The 20,061-nt window shown below is 51.3% G+C and overlaps 2 protein-coding genes across 3 annotated transcripts; both read right to left on the reverse strand.

The window, feature by feature from the left end:
- Positions 1-473: 473 nt before the first annotated feature.
- KAT8 (K(lysine) acetyltransferase 8) lies at positions 474-10,555 on the reverse strand. The gene is made up of 11 exons (XM_006896499.1): positions 10,333-10,555; positions 9,108-9,182; positions 8,852-9,027; positions 5,512-5,565; positions 5,252-5,416; positions 4,025-4,114; positions 1,726-1,866; positions 1,532-1,625; positions 1,290-1,440; positions 991-1,145; positions 474-653 (listed from the first exon to the last, which is right to left on the reverse strand). The coding sequence occupies exons 1-11, from the start codon at positions 10,541-10,543 to the stop codon at positions 589-591; spliced, it is 1,377 nt and encodes a 458-aa protein (XP_006896561.1). The 5' UTR covers positions 10,544-10,555; the 3' UTR covers positions 474-588.
- A 3,118-nt stretch (positions 10,556-13,673) lies between these two features.
- BCKDK (branched chain ketoacid dehydrogenase kinase) lies at positions 13,674-16,892 on the reverse strand. 2 transcript variants are annotated; one of them, XM_006896500.1, is made up of 11 exons: positions 16,698-16,892; positions 16,499-16,567; positions 16,290-16,400; positions 15,948-15,995; positions 15,745-15,864; positions 15,559-15,657; positions 15,324-15,397; positions 14,883-15,011; positions 14,710-14,799; positions 14,255-14,413; positions 13,674-14,157 (listed from the first exon to the last, which is right to left on the reverse strand). In XM_006896500.1, the coding sequence occupies exons 1-11, from the start codon at positions 16,890-16,892 to the stop codon at positions 14,013-14,015; spliced, it is 1,239 nt and encodes a 412-aa protein (XP_006896562.1). In that variant the 3' UTR covers positions 13,674-14,012. The 2 variants fall into 2 exon arrangements, with proteins under 2 accessions (XP_006896562.1, XP_006896563.1); XM_006896501.1 differs by lacking the exon at positions 14,710-14,799 and having other exon boundaries at positions 13,704-14,413.
- Positions 16,893-20,061: the final 3,169 nt, after the last annotated feature.

Consider the following 20,061-nt stretch of genomic DNA (forward strand, 5'->3'; position numbering starts at 1 on the left):
TTCTTTGGGAATACAATCCTATTTTAGTGCCCACGGTGGTGGCTGGAATCTTGGGCCCCTCCAGATAGCCTCCTGTCCACACGCCTGTTGGTCAGACTCCCATGGAGCCCCCAAGGATCCTTGGCATGAAAACGAACCCTCGCTCCTCACTCTGTTTCTAGAAGACTGGGCACCTGCTCATTTGATGCTACTCAGCACCTGTCCTGCCTGACGAGCCCTGTTTCACGTGCTTCCTGCCTCCTGGGCCGGGGCCCCACTCGGCAGCCTATGTCCAATCCTGCCCTGGGCGGAGGCCCTAATTCCTGGACTCCAGAGGACTGAGCCCCCTCGGAACTGGGCTGGCACATGGATCTGGGGGGAGGGGTGAGAGGTGCAGGAAGGAGTAAAATATTTCAAGCATAAACTGGCTGTATATGTGAGGTGAAATGCAGACCATCTGCTCGCGCCTCGACCTCTTCATTCCAAAGTTTAGAGCCACTGGCTGAACTGACTTTATTTAAAAAATAATGAGGAGGACAAACAGGTCTGTACATATTTACAGGCTAGGGGGCAAGGAGGCATGGATCCAGCAGCGGGGCCAGAGGTCGTTCACTTCTTGGATAGTTTGACTTGCTTGTGCTTAGGAGGTGCCCACTTGAGGCATACAGAGTCCACTGTGGGGAGAAGAACAGAGACAGGGCTGGGCCTGGGAGCCAGGCCTGCTCACACCTGGCTTTGTGGCCCTGGGCCCCAGCCAGGTTTCACCTCCTCCAAGTGAGAACAAAAAGGCAGATTGAGTCCTGGGGAGGGGGCAGGGCAGCCCAGGAATGAGCGGCCAGCCCCAGGCTGCAGTCCTGAGAGCCTGTCAGACCGGTTTGTGATCATATGACAGCAGAAAAGGCAGCCCTGGCTCCCCACCAAAGTTTTTACACCTGCCCCACCACCACTCACACACATATTTACACACCCACCACCCACCCCACACACATCCTGGGTAGGCCCCCCACCCACCTGTGATGGGTGGTTTCTTATACTGGGCACTTTTGAGGTGCTCTTCTACCAGCTTGGGAGTAACGCAGATCACGTGCTGACCCTTCCAGTACTTGACCATATTGAGGGACTGCAAGGTGCTGATGATGTCATTCTGGGTGATGCTGGTCATTTGGCTGCAGAAAGGCATTAGGGCAGGGGATAGTGGTAGTTCTACTGGGGGGTCAGGCTGGGACAGTGGGACAGAGTGAGGAGACAGGGTCCTGGCCCATCTTAGGGGACAGCAAGCCCTGCACCTAGCTGGGGCCCAGGGTCCTCACCTGAGGTCCTTGATGGACAGCGTGCCCCGGAAGTCTCGGAGGATCTCCAGCAGGACCCACGACCAGTAGCTGCGGTAGCTGAGCTTGCCCAGGTCAGACAGCGGCTTCTCAGGGGAGCCCACCGTGCTCTCCAGCTTGGACAGCTCGTAGCCTGGCAGTGGCAGGCAAGAGGATCCTGAAGATCTGGACCTGCAGCCCCCCCACAGCCACCCCCTGTCCCAGGCAAGCCAGGTTCCACTCACTGAAGGCGATAAGGAACTTTCCGTAGCCACGGCGCTGGTAAGGGGGTAAGGTCAGGATGCAAGCCACGTTGTTGCCATCTGGGGACTCCTTCTCCTGCAGGGGACAGTGGGTCAGGACCTTTGGGAAGGCCCAGCCCCCACTACCATTCATGTTCTCTGCCCGCCCCCCTAGTGTGGGCATCCTGGGCCAGCACCTTGGAGAAATAGCCGACGATGTGGGCACCCTGCCTGTCCACCTCAGTCAAGATGTAAAAGACGAAGGGCTCCACATCGAAGTACAACGTCTTGTGATCCAGGAAAAGCTTGGCCAACAGGCACAGGTTCTGACAGTAAATCTGGGGGTCAGAAAGGTGGGAGAAGGTTCAGGGAGCAGGCGGGCGTCTCTGTGAAGCTCCGTTCTGTGTGTGCCAGGCTCGAAAGACCAGTCATCACCACACTGGCGAGGCACAAACTCCTCCCCAGGGCAGCAGCTCTTAGAGTTAGACCCACGACCTCTCAGCCCACCTTACTGTGACCATCCAGCAGGTTCCTGAGGAACAGCTGGTGGCTTCGAGCATGCTTGACCACGGCCTGTGGATTAACAGTGCAAATCATGAGAGACTGCGCCACCAGAGTGTCCTTTAAAATTAAAAGGAGGCTTAAAGAAGTCTTTTTTTTTCCTTTCTTGTTGTGTACCGTCAAATCAGATCCAAATGGCACAGGAGGAGATTGCCCCTCCTTCTCCAGTGGAGCATCTGGTGGATTCGAACCGCATGCCTTCGGGATTGCAGTGCAGCTTCTTGCCACTAGGCCCCCAGAGCTCCCTAAGGAAGTCCATTTTTGATGGACAGGAAAAAAGCCAGTTAGCCATGAGCACGAGGGCAGATAGTGGCCTCGCTGGACCAACTGCGGCTGCCACTTCCTGAGTGCTAAATACCAGCAAGGTGCTCTGCGTGCATCATCTTGTTTAGCCTTCACTGACGTGACCTCTACGTTATGGGTGAGGAAACAAGCTCGGAGGAGGTAAGCGGCTTGTCCAAAGTCCCGTGCCTGGTGAGTGCCCGGGCAGGAATTCCAGCTGATCCCTAAGGGCTGTCTTTACAACAGCTGTGTCCCCGGCACCTGGGCACCATGTTAGTCATGAAGTTGGTGCCGCGTAAATGTCAAAAGGACTAGCCTTGAGCCGGAGGCCTACCCCAAGGCTGGAGCACTGTCCGACCACCGCCATGCTCCTGTGGGCCTCACCAGTCTCCCTGCTGCAGGTCCAGAGACCATATCCAAGATAGAGACCAGTGACAGGACAGACACCATGTGTCAGAGGGTGGCTTCACGGTCCTCTGGTTCCTGACATCCACTCTCCACATCTGTGAGCCTGGCAGTGCTCGTCCTCATTCACTTATGTGGAAACAGATTTTGGAAGGGAGTGGGTGACTGCCTGCCTGCGGCCTCAGAGCTGTTGGAGCAGAGACTTGGGAACAGGCCCTAAATCTCCAGCGGAAGTCCTTCCTCCCACTTGGTCACACTCAGAAAGATGGCGGCGGGCAAGGCCAAGCCAACAGGTCACTAATCCCAAGGCCCATGTTGAAAAACACCTACTAGATGCCAGGCACTGTGCCAAGCATTGAACGTGTGCTGTCTCATTTATTCCACTCCACTAACAACCCTGTGAGGTAAATATTATGACGACTCCTGTTTATAGATGAGGAAACAGGAACAGAATTGTTAAGTAACCTGCTCATGGTCAGCTCGGAGGGGATGAGGCAATTTAAAGCCAGGCAGCCACACTTCAACTTACACTGTCCTCCCCTTCCCGTAGGAAGCGCTGGTGGCTTTGAGGCTGCTGTTGTGTACTGTTGAGTCGGAACTAACCCATAGCTAGCTGACCTTCCAGTGGGTTTTCAAAGGCAGAAAACTGCACCAGGGGAGACTGCCTGTCTTTCTCCTGGGCAGCACCTGGTAGATTTGAACTCTGTACTTCTGGTTTGGCAGCACAATTCCTTACCCCTAAACCATCAGAGCTCCCTTGTGGAGGTTTAATGATAGGGAATGGTGCTACCAAGCTATTGAATGCACCAGCTGCTCTGTAGGAGAAAGACCATCTCCTCATGTGCAATGTACTGCCTCTGAAAATCGCTGGAGGGCCGGTTATGAGTCAGTTCCAACTAGATGGGACTCAACAACAACAATCCTTCCTAAGGGAAACCAGGACACAAGAGAACTAGAACAAGCTCCTCTCCTTCAGGCAGCAAAAAAGAGTTTTATTCAGCGCGGCCGCAGGCAAGATACTGGGCTCCAAAAGGACCCACCAGAAGACAAGTTCACCGGCAGAGCCCAGAAACCCTGGCCCTCGGGCTGTGCGTTATCACGCAGTAACACCGGCCAAGCAGCTGGCTGAGCAAGTCTCACAGGCAGGTCCCAGGGGAGGTCCACCTGAAGGCGGGCCTCTTCCCTTTGATGAGGACCATCCAGGAGGTGCCTGGTGCGCCCCCCAACCTTCCCAAAGCCTCGGCTTACCTTGTGGTCTTTGCCGTCTACCTCGTACACAGAGATGTTGCTCTTGCGATAGATCTCCTTCCCTGGAGGCTGCCGCCACTGACACTGGCCCTGGGGGTGGGGACGAGTGGTCAGTCACAGACTCTGATAAGTGGTCCAACCTCCCCCTCCAGCTGTATAGTTGGAGTCTTGTGTCTCCATCCTTAACTCCCCACCTGTACAGAGTCATTCTCTCAGTAAACTTGGGAATAAAGAATGGCAACGGTTCTATTTTACAGCAGATGAAATGGAAACTAAGGCTGGGTAACCTGCCTGAGCGTCACACACAGGAGGGCTTCAAGTCTGCTCTGCCTGCTCGAGGGCTCTCACCCGTCACAGTGGCATTCACCAAACCACAGCTCGAACTCATGCTTAGGAAACACTCCACTGCACCAAGAAGACCCCCGCCCCACCCCAGACCCTAATCCTTCACATCCGCTTACACCTTCAGGTCCTAATACTCGGGAACTATGCTGCCTTCCACCTCTGTACTGAGGAAGCTGCCAATGGACTGGCCTTAGTGATGATGGAATGAAGGGTAAGGCAACACATGGGGAGCAAGCACAGGGCAAGGATTACTGAGTCCTCCAGAGGAGGGGGTGAGTATGACAGAATTATTGATGCCTCTGCACTGTGGTGTTGGGAGAAGAGTGCTGAAGATCCCATGGATGGCCAAAAGAGCAAACAGACAGGTCTTAGAGAAGGTGCAGCCACAGTGCTCCTTGGAGGCAAAGGTGATAAAGCTTCTTATCACATACTTTGGGCAAGTTGCTAGGAGAGGCTACTCCCTGGAGGGTCGGCAAAAGAGAGGAAGAACCCTAACCAGAGAGACTGACACAGGGACCGAGGCAGTGAGCACAAGTGCGTCAGAGATTGTGAGGACAGCACAGGATAGGGCAGAGTCCAGATCTGATGTTCACAGGGTCGCTATCTGTCATACCTGACTGGATGGCGTCTAGCAACAACAACACAGAGAAAGGCAATGAGTAAACCAAGGTCACATAGGCAGAGAACAGCCACGCTAGGCCTGAAATCCTACTCTCCTAAGCCGTGGGCCAGCTCTGCCTTAGTTTCAGTATTTCTGGTCCTCTCTCTACTGCTTGGTACTGCTGGCTCAGCAGCTCTCAGCTTCACAGCTGCCTCTCTGACCAGCACGCACCTGGCCTGGCCCTGCCTGGCCTTGCCCTGCTCGGCCCAGCCCAGCCTTACCAAATGGAAGCGGTAGCTCTTCTCATACTTCATGTACTTGAGGCAGTACTCGCAGAGCCAGAGCTTGGGCTGCTTCCCATAGTCCTCTGGGAATGGAGAGAAGTACCAGGCATCAATTTCATAGTTCCCGATGTGTATCTTGTCAACATACTTGACCTTGGTAATCTGTGAAAAGGGTGGAAGTGGGGCACAGGGCCAGCTCAGTAGGAGCGAGGAAGGACACAGAAGCACCCGGAGCCCAGACCTTTGCCCCTGCTCACCGCCTCATGCTCCTTCTCCAGTGCTGCTGTTGTTGGGTCCATCTCTGCATAGGTCTGGACAAGAAAAGGGAACAGAGGTGAATACAAGTGGTGGATTGGCTGACCCTCCCAATGTCAGAGTGCATACTGGTTCCTTACTGTCATCTTTTAAAGGACATTAACTCTCGTCTTGGTAGCTGATTTCCCGTCCCAGGGAATAACGCGAGAATCTTTCCTAGAACCAAGCTCCTTTCCTGCCTGCCCACTCACATCCCTTCATGCCCATATCCAGGCTTTTCACCAGATGGACTGACTGTGGCTTGCCAGTAGGAGACCCGGTCCCAGCCCTTGGGTTGATAAGAGCTCATTGTATCATGGGCTCGAGGACTGCCAGAGTTGGCAGACAGATGGAGTCCTGACTTTCCATGGAGAAAACCCTGCCACATGCACACACTGACCTGGGTGACCAGTGTGCGCACGGCCTACGGCATAGCCCCCAGAGGTCCCTTCCATGAGCACAACAGACTTGAAGAGTTCAGAGTGGAATTGTTTTCTCCCTTCAAATGCTTCTTGTCCTGGATTCCCCATCTCAATGGGAACATCATGTCTGTCAAACTGCCCCAAATCATAACTGGGCCTGTTTTAGACTCCTCTGTCTGGAAATGCAACTGATGGCCAAGTCCTGTCAATACCGTCTTCGTGGAATCTTTGGACTTGATCTCTGGTGCATTCCTGTAGCCACTGGCACCATCTTGTGTCTACTACGGGACAATCAACCTGGCCTCTTCGATTCCCCATCTTGATTCTTCAGCCTCTCAAATCTAGTTAATAACTCGTCTTCCTGAACTTCATGCCTTTGCACGTGCATTTCCTTCACTTTGAATGGCCCTCCCCCTCTTACTGCAGCAAAATGTTTACTCAATCCAGCAGAGCAGCTGGGTGAGTCTGTGATGAGACAGGGATTTGTTATTTGTAATTCTTTAACAGTGTTCTTTCCTGTCCTTCAAGGCCCAGCTCCCCTCCCAACCCTTCCAGGAAGTCTGACTGGATTTTTCCTAACTAGAAGGTACCCCCTCCTTCCCAAACCACGAATGCAGTTGTCAATGACACAAAACCCTTACAACCCCCACAAAGTCTCCCCAACTCTCCAAGTCCTTAGGATGCAGGGACTAGAAAGTTATCTTATACTCAGTACATCCCATCACATGGCCAGATTTAGAAAGACTCAGTAATAGTCTCCCATCAACATTTTATCTGGAATCCCTTCCGCAAAGCAGTCTGTCTGTTGGGCTTCATTTAACCCTTGTGGAAACCCTGAAATACGTTATTTCAATTTTACCGCAGGAAGAAGTGTGGTCACTTGCCTTTGGGGACTGGCAGCTGACATTTAACCAAAGTGTCAAGCATACTCTAAACATGCCTTCATGCAGACCTCACAATGAGCCTTTACAAACGTGCTCATTACCCTCATTGTACAAAACGGGAAACAGAGAGGTGAGGTGATGGAGTGCATAATTAGCAGAGGTGAGCCTGGGCCTCTGGTCTCTTCAATTTCAAGCCTAACCGCTGCAAAGCCCACAGCAAGATTTTCTTCCTCACTTTCCTCTTTAAAAGGAATTTCCTAAAGACTGCAAACACAGCGCCACCTGCAGATGCATCAAAGAACTACAAAAACACTACTTTTCTTAAATGCCACAATTTATTTAGAATTAAACATGAACTAGGCTCTGAAGAACCTTGCTGATTAGTAACAAATAACTCTGGTTTTATCGCCAGTGGCCCATTCTCACCCACACTGCTAATGGTCAGCTTAGACATACACTGAGGAGACTTCATTCCCCAGGGTTAACTGGCTGGGAACTGCTGGCAGCACAAATCTGGGCTGTCCAGCAGAGCAGTCACATGTGGTTATTTAAATAAAGTAAAATTTAGTCACGAAAAACACATTTTTCAAAAGTTCAACAGCCACATGTGACTAATGGTCATTTTACTAGATAGCACAAATACTGAAAATTTTCACCGTCACAGAAAGTTCTATTGGCTAGCGTGCCTTTGATCTGGAGATGATTTTTCAGACCATTTTAAACGTGGTTTTTTGTTGTGGGTTAACACAACCCAAGAAAGAAGTGAATATGGTATCTCAAGTCAGCTGACACGTTCATGTTTATCCGTGCACACAGATACATAAACACACGTATGTGAATATTATTTGCATATAAAATAAAAACTTCTCAAAAAATACTTACCCTTAATAAGTGCAAAGCATTCTGCTATTTTCTACCTTATTCTATTTCACGCTTTTTATAAAACGTAAATGCCAGTCACAACCCACTGTACTGGTTTTCACAATCTGTCAGCAGGCTGTGTCAAGAGGATGAAACTGGATTGATTGAAACTGATATTCAGGTTTCCTGAGACCTCCATAACCTTCTTCTGGTTTGAATTTTTATTTTACCAATCAAAAAACAGGCTTGGGAGTGGGTGGGATGAGTAAACTGGCAAAGGCAGCCTGGTTTAAGTGAAAAGCACTAAGGTTTAAGCAGCAAATGGCCCGAATTTCTCTTAAGTGTCATGGTGAAGGGCTAGATTCTGAAGTTTTGTGTTTTTTTTTTTTTCAAATGAGTTGGTTTAATTCCAGGTGATACAGAATTCTGGAGATTCTGAAGTTTTACTCCAGAGCACAAATCTAATTACTGACAGGCTCATCCTGACCAAGTTATTAAGCCTCTACCAGCGCTATCCCAGTAAACCAGGGGTAATGCTGTCCTCACAGGGCTGCTTGAGACAGACCTGAGTTCACATATGTAAAATATTCAGCATATTACATGGCTCATAGACCAATAAACAGCCAGCACTATTATTCCAATTCCAGCTCACCAATGAACTAGCTATGTAGCCTCAGGCACATTACTGAAATCTCTCTAAGCTTGCTTCCTCCTACAGAAAGATATAATTATGCCTATGGTGCTGAATAGTCGAGGAGGACCTAATGAACCTGTAGGCATATATATGTAAACATATGTATACATACACACACATACATGCACATGCCTGACTGTCATTCTTTCTCCCTTCCCTTTGGATGTCAAGTTGGTGTGCCTAAGGTGGTCTGGCCAACAGGAGAGAGACTATAAGGGCAGGATGCCTGAATTTCAGTCTCAGGTGGGTCATTTTCATGCTGTGAGACTATACCCAAGCCCCTGCCCTTTCTGAGCCTCAGTTTTCTCATTTGTAAGAAGGGGTAGGTAAAACCAGACACACTGCAGGAGCTTAAGAAGTGAGAGTTGCTGTGGTTTTGACACTGGTACCCAAGAAGCTCAAGGGAGTCCTGGGACCTGAGGGAAGGGGAGGGAGCCCCAACCTTCTGCACATGGTTGATCTCATCATGCTTGCGCTTTTGGTTTCGAGTGATCTTGCGTTCCGGCTGTTCGGCCAGCTCACTCAGGTACTTCTCTGAATTCTTCTGCACAGCATCTTTCACTGTCTTGGTCAGCGCCAGCCGGTTCTTGTCTACCCATTCATCCAGTCGCCGGTTAACTGTGGGGATGGGCCGTGAGGGGGCTGGCCTGTCAAACCTTCTCCTCCCACCCAGGCCTTGGATGCCCCAAGCCACTCACAGCCCACATAGTGTACATAGAATTCTTCACGACCCTCCTGGTCATTTACTCGAGATTGGATCACTTCAGCAGAATCTGCAAAGAAAAAAGGAAACTATCAGGAAGGAAAGGTGGGGCTGGGACAAGAGGAATCCCATACACTAAGGAGCAGTTTCCAAATTCCAGGTCCACACGTAACCTACCTCACTTGTTCACATCTGCCATTCCATTCAATCACTGCCACAACCCTGTGAGGTGGGCCAAGTTGGGGCTATTAATACAGAGCAGAGTTTAAGTCTGACTCTAAAGTCAATGCTCATTCCATTGTAAATACTCAAATCATTTATCTGTTCAGAGGATTAAGAAGACTGGCTTTGGATTCAGACAGCCTAAACATACATTTTAGCTCCTACACCTCCTACCTCAGTTTATCTGTAAAACAGAGATGAAGTGCCCCTTTCAGAAGCTGACCTAAGGCCTCCAAGGTTTTTGGCACATCTAGTAAACCAACTACTGTACATCTGGTCCTGTGCATTGTTACTGGACCCACAGAACACTGCAAGTCAGTCATAGCAGGTTCTAGCTCTATGTTCCTAGAAGTGCCCAGTTTGACAGGGAAAGACTTAGGCAGTAACATAATCATGTTACATATGCCACAGCTGAGATATGAAAAAAATGTAGTGGAAACACATGATTTATTTTGCCAGAAGGGAGTCAGGAATGCCATCACGGAGTATGAGGATGTGACATCAAAGATGAGTAGGAGCTAGTCAGGTGAACAAGGAGAAAGGAGGGGAGGGGAAGGTAACCGGCATGGGTGGGGAAGAGCCTAAGATCTTTAGATGACAGGGCTTTTGTTTTGGAGTGGTTAGAAGCTAGGCAACAGGTCAACATGGATAAAAGTTATTCTAAGACGTTTGAGAGTTTATTCTGAAGATAAGGCAAACTCTTTTGGGGATATTATGTAAGGCCCTCTCTGCTACGTGGTGGTAGAGTATGGATGGAAGAGGTGGACGCAGGGATCAACCCGTGAGGAAGTAGGATTAACAAGAAATGGAACGGAGTTCTATATGAAATACAGAGAACTTAGTGATCGCCTAAGTGGTGCGGCTGACAGGCGGCGCCCCGGAAGGAGTCCAGACTACTGCGCTGTCCACTGTCCGTGAACCCCACCGCCCACCACTCCCCAGCCCGCCCTCGGGCCCCGCCCCTCTCCCTTAAACCCCGGCCCGGGCCCCGCCCTCACGCCAGGTGCTATCCGGCCGCCGACACAGGTACGTCTCTCCGATCTCCACGGTGACTTCCGGCTCGCCGCGCGCGGGTGTTGGAGGAGAAACGCGGCCCGGAGACGGGGCAGTCCCTTCGACCGCCACATTCTCCCCCGGCCCGGGCTCGCCCTCTCCCGCGACCGAAGAAGTCGCCGCCACAACCGCCGCGGCTGCTCCCTGTGCTGCCATCGCTGTGCGGGAAGTGACGCCAGAAGACGGCGCCGCGTAGCGCTTTAGCTCCGGGTCAGCGAGGCGGGGCGGCTCGCTCTCCGGGACGCTCTATGACGTCGCGGGGGCTCATTGGTCCGTGAGGCCGTCTCCGCGGTGCTGGGTGAGCTGGACATTCACAGTGCTAGTTTCCCGGCTTCCTTATAGAAATAGGGCTGCACCCTGGAGTTGAAGAAAGGAGAAAGATTCTTTTATCTAATGACACAGCTTAATCTTTTTAAAGGCCTTGGTGCCTGGGGAAGCCAAGATGTGCCCAGAACCAGAGATGTGCCACTCACCAGTGGCTGTGACTGGAGAATGTCAGTGTAGATTTCCTTCTGGGTTTTAGGTCTCGCTTAGACTGGAATTAACTCCTCTCTCCCAACACTGCCTACGTCTCCCAGCCTAGCGCTGCTGATCCTTTTTTTTTTTTTTTTTGAAGACTAAGTTAGATTCTTTCTTGTTCAGCTGAGACGACGATAAAATTGAGAAACAGGGCTGGTATGTCCAGGAAGGGTCAGCAAGTCACTAGACTAAAGCTTTTCTAAAAGGCTCAGCGTGTCTCCCCGCCCCACCCCCCCAAAAATCCGGTTATCTCCAGAATCAGTGCTAGCAGTCGTTACAGGGAAGTCAGGAATTCTGAAATCTGACCTCACTCTCGGGATTAACTCCTTGCCCTTAGATCAGAACCCGCCCATCGCAAATCTTCCAGTGGGTTTCTGAGGCTGTAAATCTCCCTGGACAAGACAGCCCATCTTTCTCCCTCAGGGGGCTGGGATTTGAGAACCGTCAGGTGTGACTTTTGGTTTAGCAGCACAACTCTGAGGACTACTCCCCCAAACTCCCTTAATCCTGGAGTGGTGTTAAATGCCATCCACTAAGTCTCAAAACAACAGAAAAAAGCAGAGATCTGGACCTTGTCATGGCCGCTCGTTCTCTCAGCTTGGGTAATGTAACCAGATTTGTGTATATCCACACTGTACATAAAAACGTTGGCTGAATCATGGCAACTTCATGGGTCAGAACTCTATTATAGAGTTTTCAGTGACTTAGTTTTCTAGGAGCAGACCTTTCTTCCGCAGCCCCATGCTTTTCGGCTACCATCCAAGCATGTTAACAAAATGTTACCTTTGCTCTGTAACTTTTAACAACCTTGACAGCTCTCAATGGCATAGAGACATGTGAGTCCCAATTGACTCAATGGCAAGGAGTTTGGGTTTCAGCAGTTCTCTTTCTTTCCTATATAATTTGGTTACTAGGCTTAAAAAGAATCCGGAAAGAGGTAGAATGCTCAAGGACCAATGACGGGGCTCAGCTTACTGATGAGGAAATACCAGCTGGTTACGGAGGTGGATCTGGGAAGTGCTGGTAATGTGGCTTTGGGGAAATGGAAGAGTCTGTCAGTTAAGAAATAACAAAAAAACATGCATAAAAAAATAAGTAAAATTACGGCGGCTCTTCCCCAGCCAGTCTTAAAGGTTAAGGTTTCGCCCACTTTTTCTACTTTGGGTGCCTCAGTTTTGACTTATCTGGCCACAGTCAGTTACTGGTGCTGTCTTTTCTAGGTAAGGATTAGACTAGCTTTGGCAAATCCCTAATCAGGGTTATAGCCTCAGCCTCCTTAGTCTTAGGCCCTCCCACCTACCACTGATTCTAATAATATGTCAATATGACTCTTCCTTCTGGCCTGTGGAGGTATCTGTCCAGATCCCTCGAGATCTTTCCTTATGTGCTTCAGTTCCCTTTTATGTATTTCCAAAGACTAGCCAGCACCTGAGGCTGTTCTTTGGAAAACTATCTGTTTTACCAAAAGAATTAGAAATTCTGAAAAGGTCTCAACCTGAGAATTTAGGTCTACTGCTCCCGCTTCTCCTAGCCATTTAAGGAATGGCTGTCAAGTGGAGTAATTCATCACTGCTGGCGAGCCTAGCTCTCTTACTTTCCACTCTACCAAATAACTTACTGGCTCTTCTCCCCTCTCCCTGCCCACCCCTTGTCCAACTGGCACAGGAAGAGATTGCCCCTCCTCCAGTGGAGCATCTGGTGAATTCAAACCATGCACCTTTGAGATTGCAATGCAGCTTCTTGCCGCTAGGCCACCAGAGCTCCTGGCTCTACTGTTGCTTGAGATTTCATCCTCTCCCCACTTCCTGTCTTCCTGGGAGCCCACTCTTAGTAGATCACCATGCTACCAATCTTCTCAGGGTCTGCTGCTAGAGGTTCCAGCCAGAGCAAACCCCTCTGAGTTTAAAAGCTGCTCGTGGCTTCATGGCTTCCCAGGCAAGGCAAGGCCCTGCCCCTCTGATGGTTGCCCATTTCTCCATCCTCACCCCTGCTCCGTAAGCAGGTTTTACAGGCCAGCAAATCATGTGGTTACCCACCACCTGCCATCTGACCTTCAGATAAAATTTCTTGCCTCTTCTTAGTCCCCTACTACCCATCATCCCAAAGAGTGGGAAATGGACTAGGTCTCAAGCCACCTTACAAAGTCAGCAGTTGGAGCTCAAAGATGTGAAGGCAAAAAGAGGCAGAGGGAAGCCTTCCCAGTGCCACCAGACAAGCCCGAGGGCCTGTCTGCTCCTTCCCGGGCAAGATGCCTCCACCTGAAACCTATCAGGAAATTGCGCCTCAAGTGTAACCTTGAATCTATCTGCTGTCTATCTTGGGCACTTTTCTTTTGCCCAACTCCCTGGCCCCTTCCCAGGGCCCCACCTTCCTGCATGGGGCACCCAGTCCTTGCTGGGACCTGCCAGGAAATTACTGTATGTGTTCCTTTCCCTGGCGGAGGCAGACACAGCTGGCGGGCAGTATTTTTAACTTTACTCAGGCTCAGGAATCAGATGGCTCAGGAGATTGCCCAGTCTGGTGACCTTCAGCTCCAGAACTTGTGACAACTGGTAGCAAAGAAAGTCAAGAACTGAGGCTTGGAGCTGGGCCAACTAGACTCTCAATACTGTCAAGGACCCATAAAGGTGCTCAATAAAACAAAGGCCTCCACACATCCCACCACAGCCACCTCCACTCCTGGTCTGTCAGGACAGAGCAGCTGGGACACGAACAAGTTAAACCCAAGAACCCAGGAAATCAGAGTGGGGCCAGAAGCCAAGGCTCGCCTGCCTATCCCACACACGGGGCCCAAGGGGGCATTCAAAAGGTGAACTTTTAATAACAAACAGCAGGTCAAAGTGGGGAGTCCCCCAGGAGCAAGAATGCTGGAGCTGGTGCTGGAGGCCTCAGGGGCTCCCCATTTCCCCCTTCAAGGACGGAAGACAGGGAAGCAGTGAACCCCACTGAGGGTGGAGGTGCCCAGCTCCACATAAATCCAACTGCCAAGGGACCTAAGACCCAAGACGCAGCAGCAGGTGGAGCAGGTTGGGCCCCTGCGTGACCTGGAAGGTCCCAGCAGGGTAAGTGGCCCGGGCTGGGCCCGCAAGCAGGCCAAGGCCTCAGGTCAGATGCGGAAGCTCTCCTCCCGGCCATCAATGTGACGGAGCCGCAGGTAGACATCCGTGCCGATGCCCTGCAGGGACTGCAGCCGCAGGGAGCCCCCGAGGTATTCTGCGTAGGCTCGTGATGTGGGCAGCCCGAAGCCAAAGCTGAAGGTGGGCAGGGGACAGGACAGGACAGGAGGCTTCAGAGGTTTGAGCCCCCTGGAATTTCCCACCCCTCCACCCTGGCCAGGCGGGGCCTCACCCATGCATGGGTCCTGACTGGCCTCCACTGAGCATGTCCATGTGGCCAAAAAGGGGGCTGATCCGGGGATCCTGGGTACTGGCCTCGGCCGTCGTGAAGTGGTAGTCCATGACCCGGTCCAGGTCCTTGTGAGCAATTCCCCCGCCCCGATCTGAAATCCTGGCAGGATGCCAGTAACACAGGCCTGGCTCAGTTCTGCCATGGCTTCATCGCAGTACATAGTGAGGTCGGCCTGCCTACCTGCTCCACCCTGTTTCCCAAGTCTAGAACCTCAGCTGACAGGGCAAGCTAGATTCACTAATATCCAGTTCCTGGAAATCTCAGGACCAGAGTATTTTGTCAAAGCCTAACCAAGTTCCAGAGTACGGCAGGTATGGATTAAGGTCGTATCGTATCATTTCAGAAACTGCCTGTGACCTCTTGTCTACCCAGCCGAGCTCCCACACAGAACAAACCTGATGACAAGATCAATGTCATTGTTGGCGATGGTGATGACGACATCTGGGACATTGTAAGGAGTGTCTAGGTGACTCTCCATTGTAGCTCTGTATGGGGGAGCATAGACCCATTAGATGGTGGCACCCTCCTCCCTCCTGCCTCCCCCTTCTCCCACATCTGAGCAGCCTACCTCATGGCATTCTTGAGCAGCTCGGGTAGGATGTAGTCCAGCGGCATAGGGATGAAGGGGAAACGAGCCGCCACGTGCCCGTTGATGCGGACGCGGGGGGCGTTGCCATACTTGTGCTCACACAGGCGTCTATGGACAAGAGCAAGCATTCAGGTACCCCTTGATCAGAGGTTCTCCAATAAACTAAAGAGTACATGTCCCCAGAAGAGACAATTTTGATGGTTCCCAACTGGAAGCAGATGTTCCCGACATCAAATGGATAAATGCCAGCGATGCTGATAATTAATCACGGTAACATGCACAGGACAACTCTCCAACACAAAGTAGGTGCCGGCCCACAATATCATTAAATGTCAAGGCTGAAACCGCTGCACCAGCCAAGGGCTCAGTCCCAAGCTCCTTCTATACCCAAGTCAATCCCCTTGACTATTCTGATCTTACCTGGCAAAATCCACCCATTTTTCAATGATCTTCTTTGGTGAGAGGCGAGTGCAGATGATTCCCACAAAATCAGGCTGGCAAGAGAGAAAGGTTTAAGATCAGGAGACAGACATCTCCACGTGCCTTAGTCTTTCCTTCAGACCTTGATCCAAGTCCCTAGCTCAAGAAAGCCCTAGAGCCCCGTCCTCTCCCCACTCCTGACACTCCAGCTGGGCTCCTGGTTCCAGTTTCCCACCTTGTCCTCGTGCAGTGCCAGGTGATGTGTAGCCAACATGCGGATCCCCAGGCGTGAAGTCAGTGTCTTGTCCAAGAAATAGCGGACAAGCTTTTCATCCTGGTAAAGAGTTGAGCCTCAGAGACTCAGTGTTCCTCTCCCAACCCCTCTCCCCTCAGGCCTAGGCTGCCACTGGCTGCCCCTGACCTCTATGTGCTTTCGGCTCTCACGCAGGCCCTCCGCTAAGAGGGTCACCACATCCTTATGATCATCCAGCAACTGTCGCACCAGCTGGCAGTACTGGGCCTCTTCTGTCTGGTCCTTGATCTGCAGGCCGTAGACAGAGTTGTGAGCACGCGCACTCAGCTCTGACAGCTCAGCCCCTCACCCTAACCTGGCCTGGCTCTCACCGGAGGGAAGTCTGTCAGCTTCTGGAAGGCACGGATGTATAGCTCGTGCTACAAAGAAGTGAGAAAGGGAGTCACAGGGCTGCCTGTGAATAGTTACCCATGCCTGCTTGTAGGGACCACTACCCACCCAATTCACTTGAATGAAGCCCCTACAGATGTTGGCCTGTCAAATCTCCATGAATAGTGTGACTTTGGTCACTGAAAGTGGAGGCTAAGTCCTGTTTGACCCTGGAATCCTTTTTGCCAGGCAAATCTGTCTCCCCACTTGCCCCAAGGAGACGGGCACACTGATCTGGGATCTTCCCTACAAGAGAAACACACATATCCTTGGAGGCACCTTACCACGTGCAGGATGGTGGGGTTGCAGCCAATGATGAAAGGAAGGCTTCGGAAGCCCTTGATGCGGTGAGCGATTCGCACTGGCAGTTCTTGCTGGAGATAGCGGGCACTTTTCTAAATGTAAAAGGGGAGAAAAGGCAGATCCAGGACTTCAGTGGCGGGGACAGAGCTCCGGGGCCAAGTGAAAAAAATAACAAGGGCAGGAATCCTACCAGAAGGTGGCTGCCATCCTGAGAGCGGCCAGAATAGAGCATCATCGTCGGGGTGAGACGGACTGAAGGCTGCAGGGCAGATGGGCCTTGAGCACTACATTCCAGTATCCTAATATCCGCCCCGCCCCCATCGCCTTTACCCCTTCCCTTAACACCTACTCTAGTTCCAGACCCTGGACCTCAACCCCCATGTGCACACCTTCTCAGCCGCCACGTCGATGGCGGACTGGTTGTAGAAAGAGGTGACGGTCTTCGAGCGCTCACGGGCCATCTCCACATGGTGTGTGTCTGTGGCCGACGTAGAGCGAGATCGGAGTGAAAGTGCAGGTCCCAGTAGGGGCCGGAGTGGTGGCCCGCCCCGGGGACCACTCCCCAGGACCGTTGCCAGTAGCATTGTCCTGGTCCTTGATCAAACTAGGTGGCCCTAAGGCTGAAGACGCCGACAGATGGAGGCAGTGGGGTAAAGAGGGGGGTTGAGCAGGGCTCTTCTCTGACTTCAAGGGCGAGGGCCGGAGGATGCTGACCAGCTCAGCCAGCAGGGTGCAGCTCCCATCTAGCGGATGAGGGAAGAAGGGGTTGTCAGGATCCGAGGCAAGGCGGCGCGCACCAGCTTTCCACGTTTTCCGACTTGGCCAATTTCTGCCTACACTTTCAACCACATCCCCTAACACGTACTGACAAGTCCAGGCAACTCCGCTTTTCCTGGGCTGTTAGTCTTCAATCTGAGACACCATCAGAGGTCCGCGGGGAAGAGCGGATCTTCGGCTCTGGCCAGTGCGAACACCTAGCCCCCTCCAGTGGGCCCTTGGACACCCATCCTCGCTTGGGGGGAGGCGGGGCTGACCCCTCCCCAGCGTCTTTATACCCACGCCCTGGGCTGGCCTACGTTACGTGCGCCAGCCAGCACTGGGCGCCCCGGGCCCAGCTGCACCAAAGCTGCAGCCCAGTGTCCTCCTCCGCTTTCCAGCTTCGCGGGGCCACTTAGTTCGACCCAGGTCGCCCCCCCCCCTCGCCCGCTGCCCCCATATGGTAGATGCCAACGCCTCGACCACCATCTGCGCGCAACTCCCGCGCAAAGACGGAGGAAGCGGCCGCGCGATGTGGCACCTCGGTGGGCAGGGTCGGTCTGCGTAGGCTGCTCCACTTACCGCGGGGCTGGGGTCCGAACGGAACCGCCCGAGCAGTCGACCGGCCGGGCGAGCCCAGCCGCTTGCGCCCTCTGCCGCCGTGACGTCACGGAGCTAGGGGGCGCCCGGTGCCTCCTGGGAGTTGTAGTTTGGCGAGGAGGACGCGCGACCCTCCACCAGCCCAGGCCTGCTCTCCAGTACCCAGAGATTCCTTCCACAAGAAACTTGGAGTTACAAGTGCTCTTTCTGAATCTAATCTAGCAAATGAACTCCCTGGGAACAAGATGAGAAGACAACAGGAAAATGCTTAGATGCAAAGCACACAGATCACGTCCTACCTGCATTTTCCTTCTCTGAGATCCTTTTCCCCTTCCTTCCAGGTTTGTTTTTTGGAAACTAAAATATCCTGTTCAAGCCCAAGCTCGTCCACTTAGTGCCTGGGTGTAAAAATGGCTGGAGATCCGGCATCAAGAATTCTTGCCACATCAAGAGCTGACTGCTGCAGCCAGCCTCTTCCAAATCTCATTGTCTAACTTCACAAGTGGAACTTAAATTTACTGTTGCTGAGACTCATAGCCACCATACGGGGCAGAGTAGGACTGTCCCTTAAGATGTCCAGGGCTGTAACTACCTAGGAGACTACCCATCTAAATTAGAATTGACCTCCACATGAAGATTTATAGCCTCACAAACCAACGGAGGGGTCGCAGTGATTCAGAATCGACTCAGTTTGGCAGTGGATGTAATAATTGCCGACCAGCAGTCACATTTTTCTCCTGAACAGCTGGCTGGTGTAGTAGAACCTCCACTTTACATCAACAACTCTTCATCCACTGCACCACCAGAGCTCGTCACTAGTGGGGAGGAGCCAAATTATAAACATCAAGAGCTCAAGACTGTTAGGAGGCAGAGGTCAGGCATAAGTCCAACCTCCAACTGTTTCAGGAGTGCTAACACCAGTCGTCTCTTCCAGTACTCTACTTCTCCCCTGTGTTCCTTAATTTGTTGCAATGACACACAGAAGTCACAAACCATATTCACAGTTTATTAGGGAGGTAACAAATTATAACTCTGGATACAGTTCTCAGGACAGCCTCTTGTTTACTGTGTAAAGGCAAGGCTCTGGCCCTCCCGTTGCAAAGAGGGTACAGAAGCACAAGTCCACAGGCACAAGTTCAAGGACACCAGACAAGGTCTGCCAGAGACTCACTCACACATACACACTTTTGATGAGGCAGGTGGTTGGAAGAGAAGAATGAGAGAAAACAAAAACTTAGGAGGTTGCTCCTGGGCACTCATATTCCTAGATATACCTCTAAATAGATCCTTAAACTAGAAGCTTCCTCAGTCTCTCTGTCAAGTTCAGGCAAGTGTTAGCTCTACCAGGAGGTGCCTGGGGACACCTCACTCTGCCAGTGGCCTTGGTACAAAGACACTCAGCTCTCTTGTTCTGTGGGTCAGGAATCCCACCTCTTGATCTCCTGTCAGTCTGCTAGTTCCACTGCCTTTACCGCTGCTGTTTCTTAGCATCTGCATCTCAGAAGCCTCTGCTGCTAGAGCTTTCCCTGTTTCTGGAATCTAGGAGTTTCTTAGCACAGGGATCCCTGAGTGAAAGCATGTGCTCCACTTCTAGCTCTTCTTTTTTTTTTTAGGATAGTGAAGTGCCTTCTCACTTTCTGACACTGTGAGGGCTCATTTTAAACCTATCAGGATGCCAAACACTGACCAGTTCTGCTGTACCTGAGGCCACTGCAGCTCAAAAACGAGTCAATGTCACCTAAGAAAAACAGCAGCACCACAAGGGGACCATGTACCTTACTGACATTATTAGCAAGCTATCTGGTCTCCTTAATGGGCCACAGGCATCTTATTTGCATAGTATCACTCATTCTTTTGGAGGAAGTTCTAAGATCATGCCATAAAAGTCATATAAAAGCAATACATGAGTGAAGGGAAAGGCAATCTACAATATGAATTTGATCAGACATTGTACTAAATGAATTAATCAATCCACTAGAGGCTGCTTGGGAGAAAGAAGGATGTTCTCCCATGTGATTTACAGTCTCAGAAGACCTACTGAAAGGTAAGTGATGAGTTGGTTCCAAGTGCGGGAAGCCAAATATCAAATGTTAATATTAATAATAAACCAAATTCTATATCAGGATATGTGGGAGGCTTAATACAAGCTGGAATTCACCCTGTGGCACTAAGGCATTCCCTAAGAGTCAACATTATTCTTAGTTTGTATTTACTGAATCTGTCCCTGAGACAAGCATAAAATAAACAGTAGAGAGGAACTTGGCCTTATCTGCAAAAGACTTCCCCATGATCTCTTGGTTTTGTTTTCTACTCCCCTAAGATTTTCCTGATCACAAAAAAAAAGAAAAATATTTTCCTTCATTTACCTTCCCTATGATTCTCAATAAATACTCAGAG

Source organism: Elephantulus edwardii, unplaced genomic scaffold, assembly GCF_000299155.1.
Source record: "Elephantulus edwardii isolate Elephantulus edwardi_28Jun2011 unplaced genomic scaffold, EleEdw1.0 scaffold00186, whole genome shotgun sequence".
In the NCBI taxonomy this organism is placed as follows: Eukaryota; Metazoa; Chordata; class Mammalia; order Macroscelidea; family Macroscelididae; genus Elephantulus; species Elephantulus edwardii.

What these genes read in the sequence shown, in the direction of transcription:
- BCKDK (XM_006896500.1), bottom strand. Translation starts at nt 16,892, where the DNA reads ATGCTACTGGCAACGGTCCTGGGGAGTGGTCCCCGGGGCGGGCCACCA. An exon ending in ACCCCACCATCCTGCACGTG is followed by an intron (nt 15,996 to 16,289) that starts GTAAGGTGCCTC and finishes ACTTCTTTGTAG; the next exon opens with CACGAGCTATACATCCGTGC. An exon ending in AAATGGGTGGATTTTGCCAG is followed by an intron (nt 15,012 to 15,323) that starts GTAAGATCAGAA and finishes TCTTGTCCATAG; the next exon opens with ACGCCTGTGTGAGCACAAGT.
- KAT8 (XM_006896499.1), bottom strand. Translation starts at nt 10,543, where the DNA reads ATGGCAGCACAGGGAGCAGCCGCGGCGGTTGTGGCGGCGACTTCTTCG. An exon ending in CTATGTACACTATGTGGGCT is followed by an intron (nt 9,028 to 9,107) that starts GTGAGTGGCTTG and finishes CCATCCCCACAG; the next exon opens with TTAACCGGCGACTGGATGAA. An exon ending in CTGTCCATCAAGGACCTCAG is followed by an intron (nt 1,146 to 1,289) that starts GTGAGGACCCTG and finishes GCCTTTCTGCAG; the next exon opens with CCAAATGACCAGCATCACCC.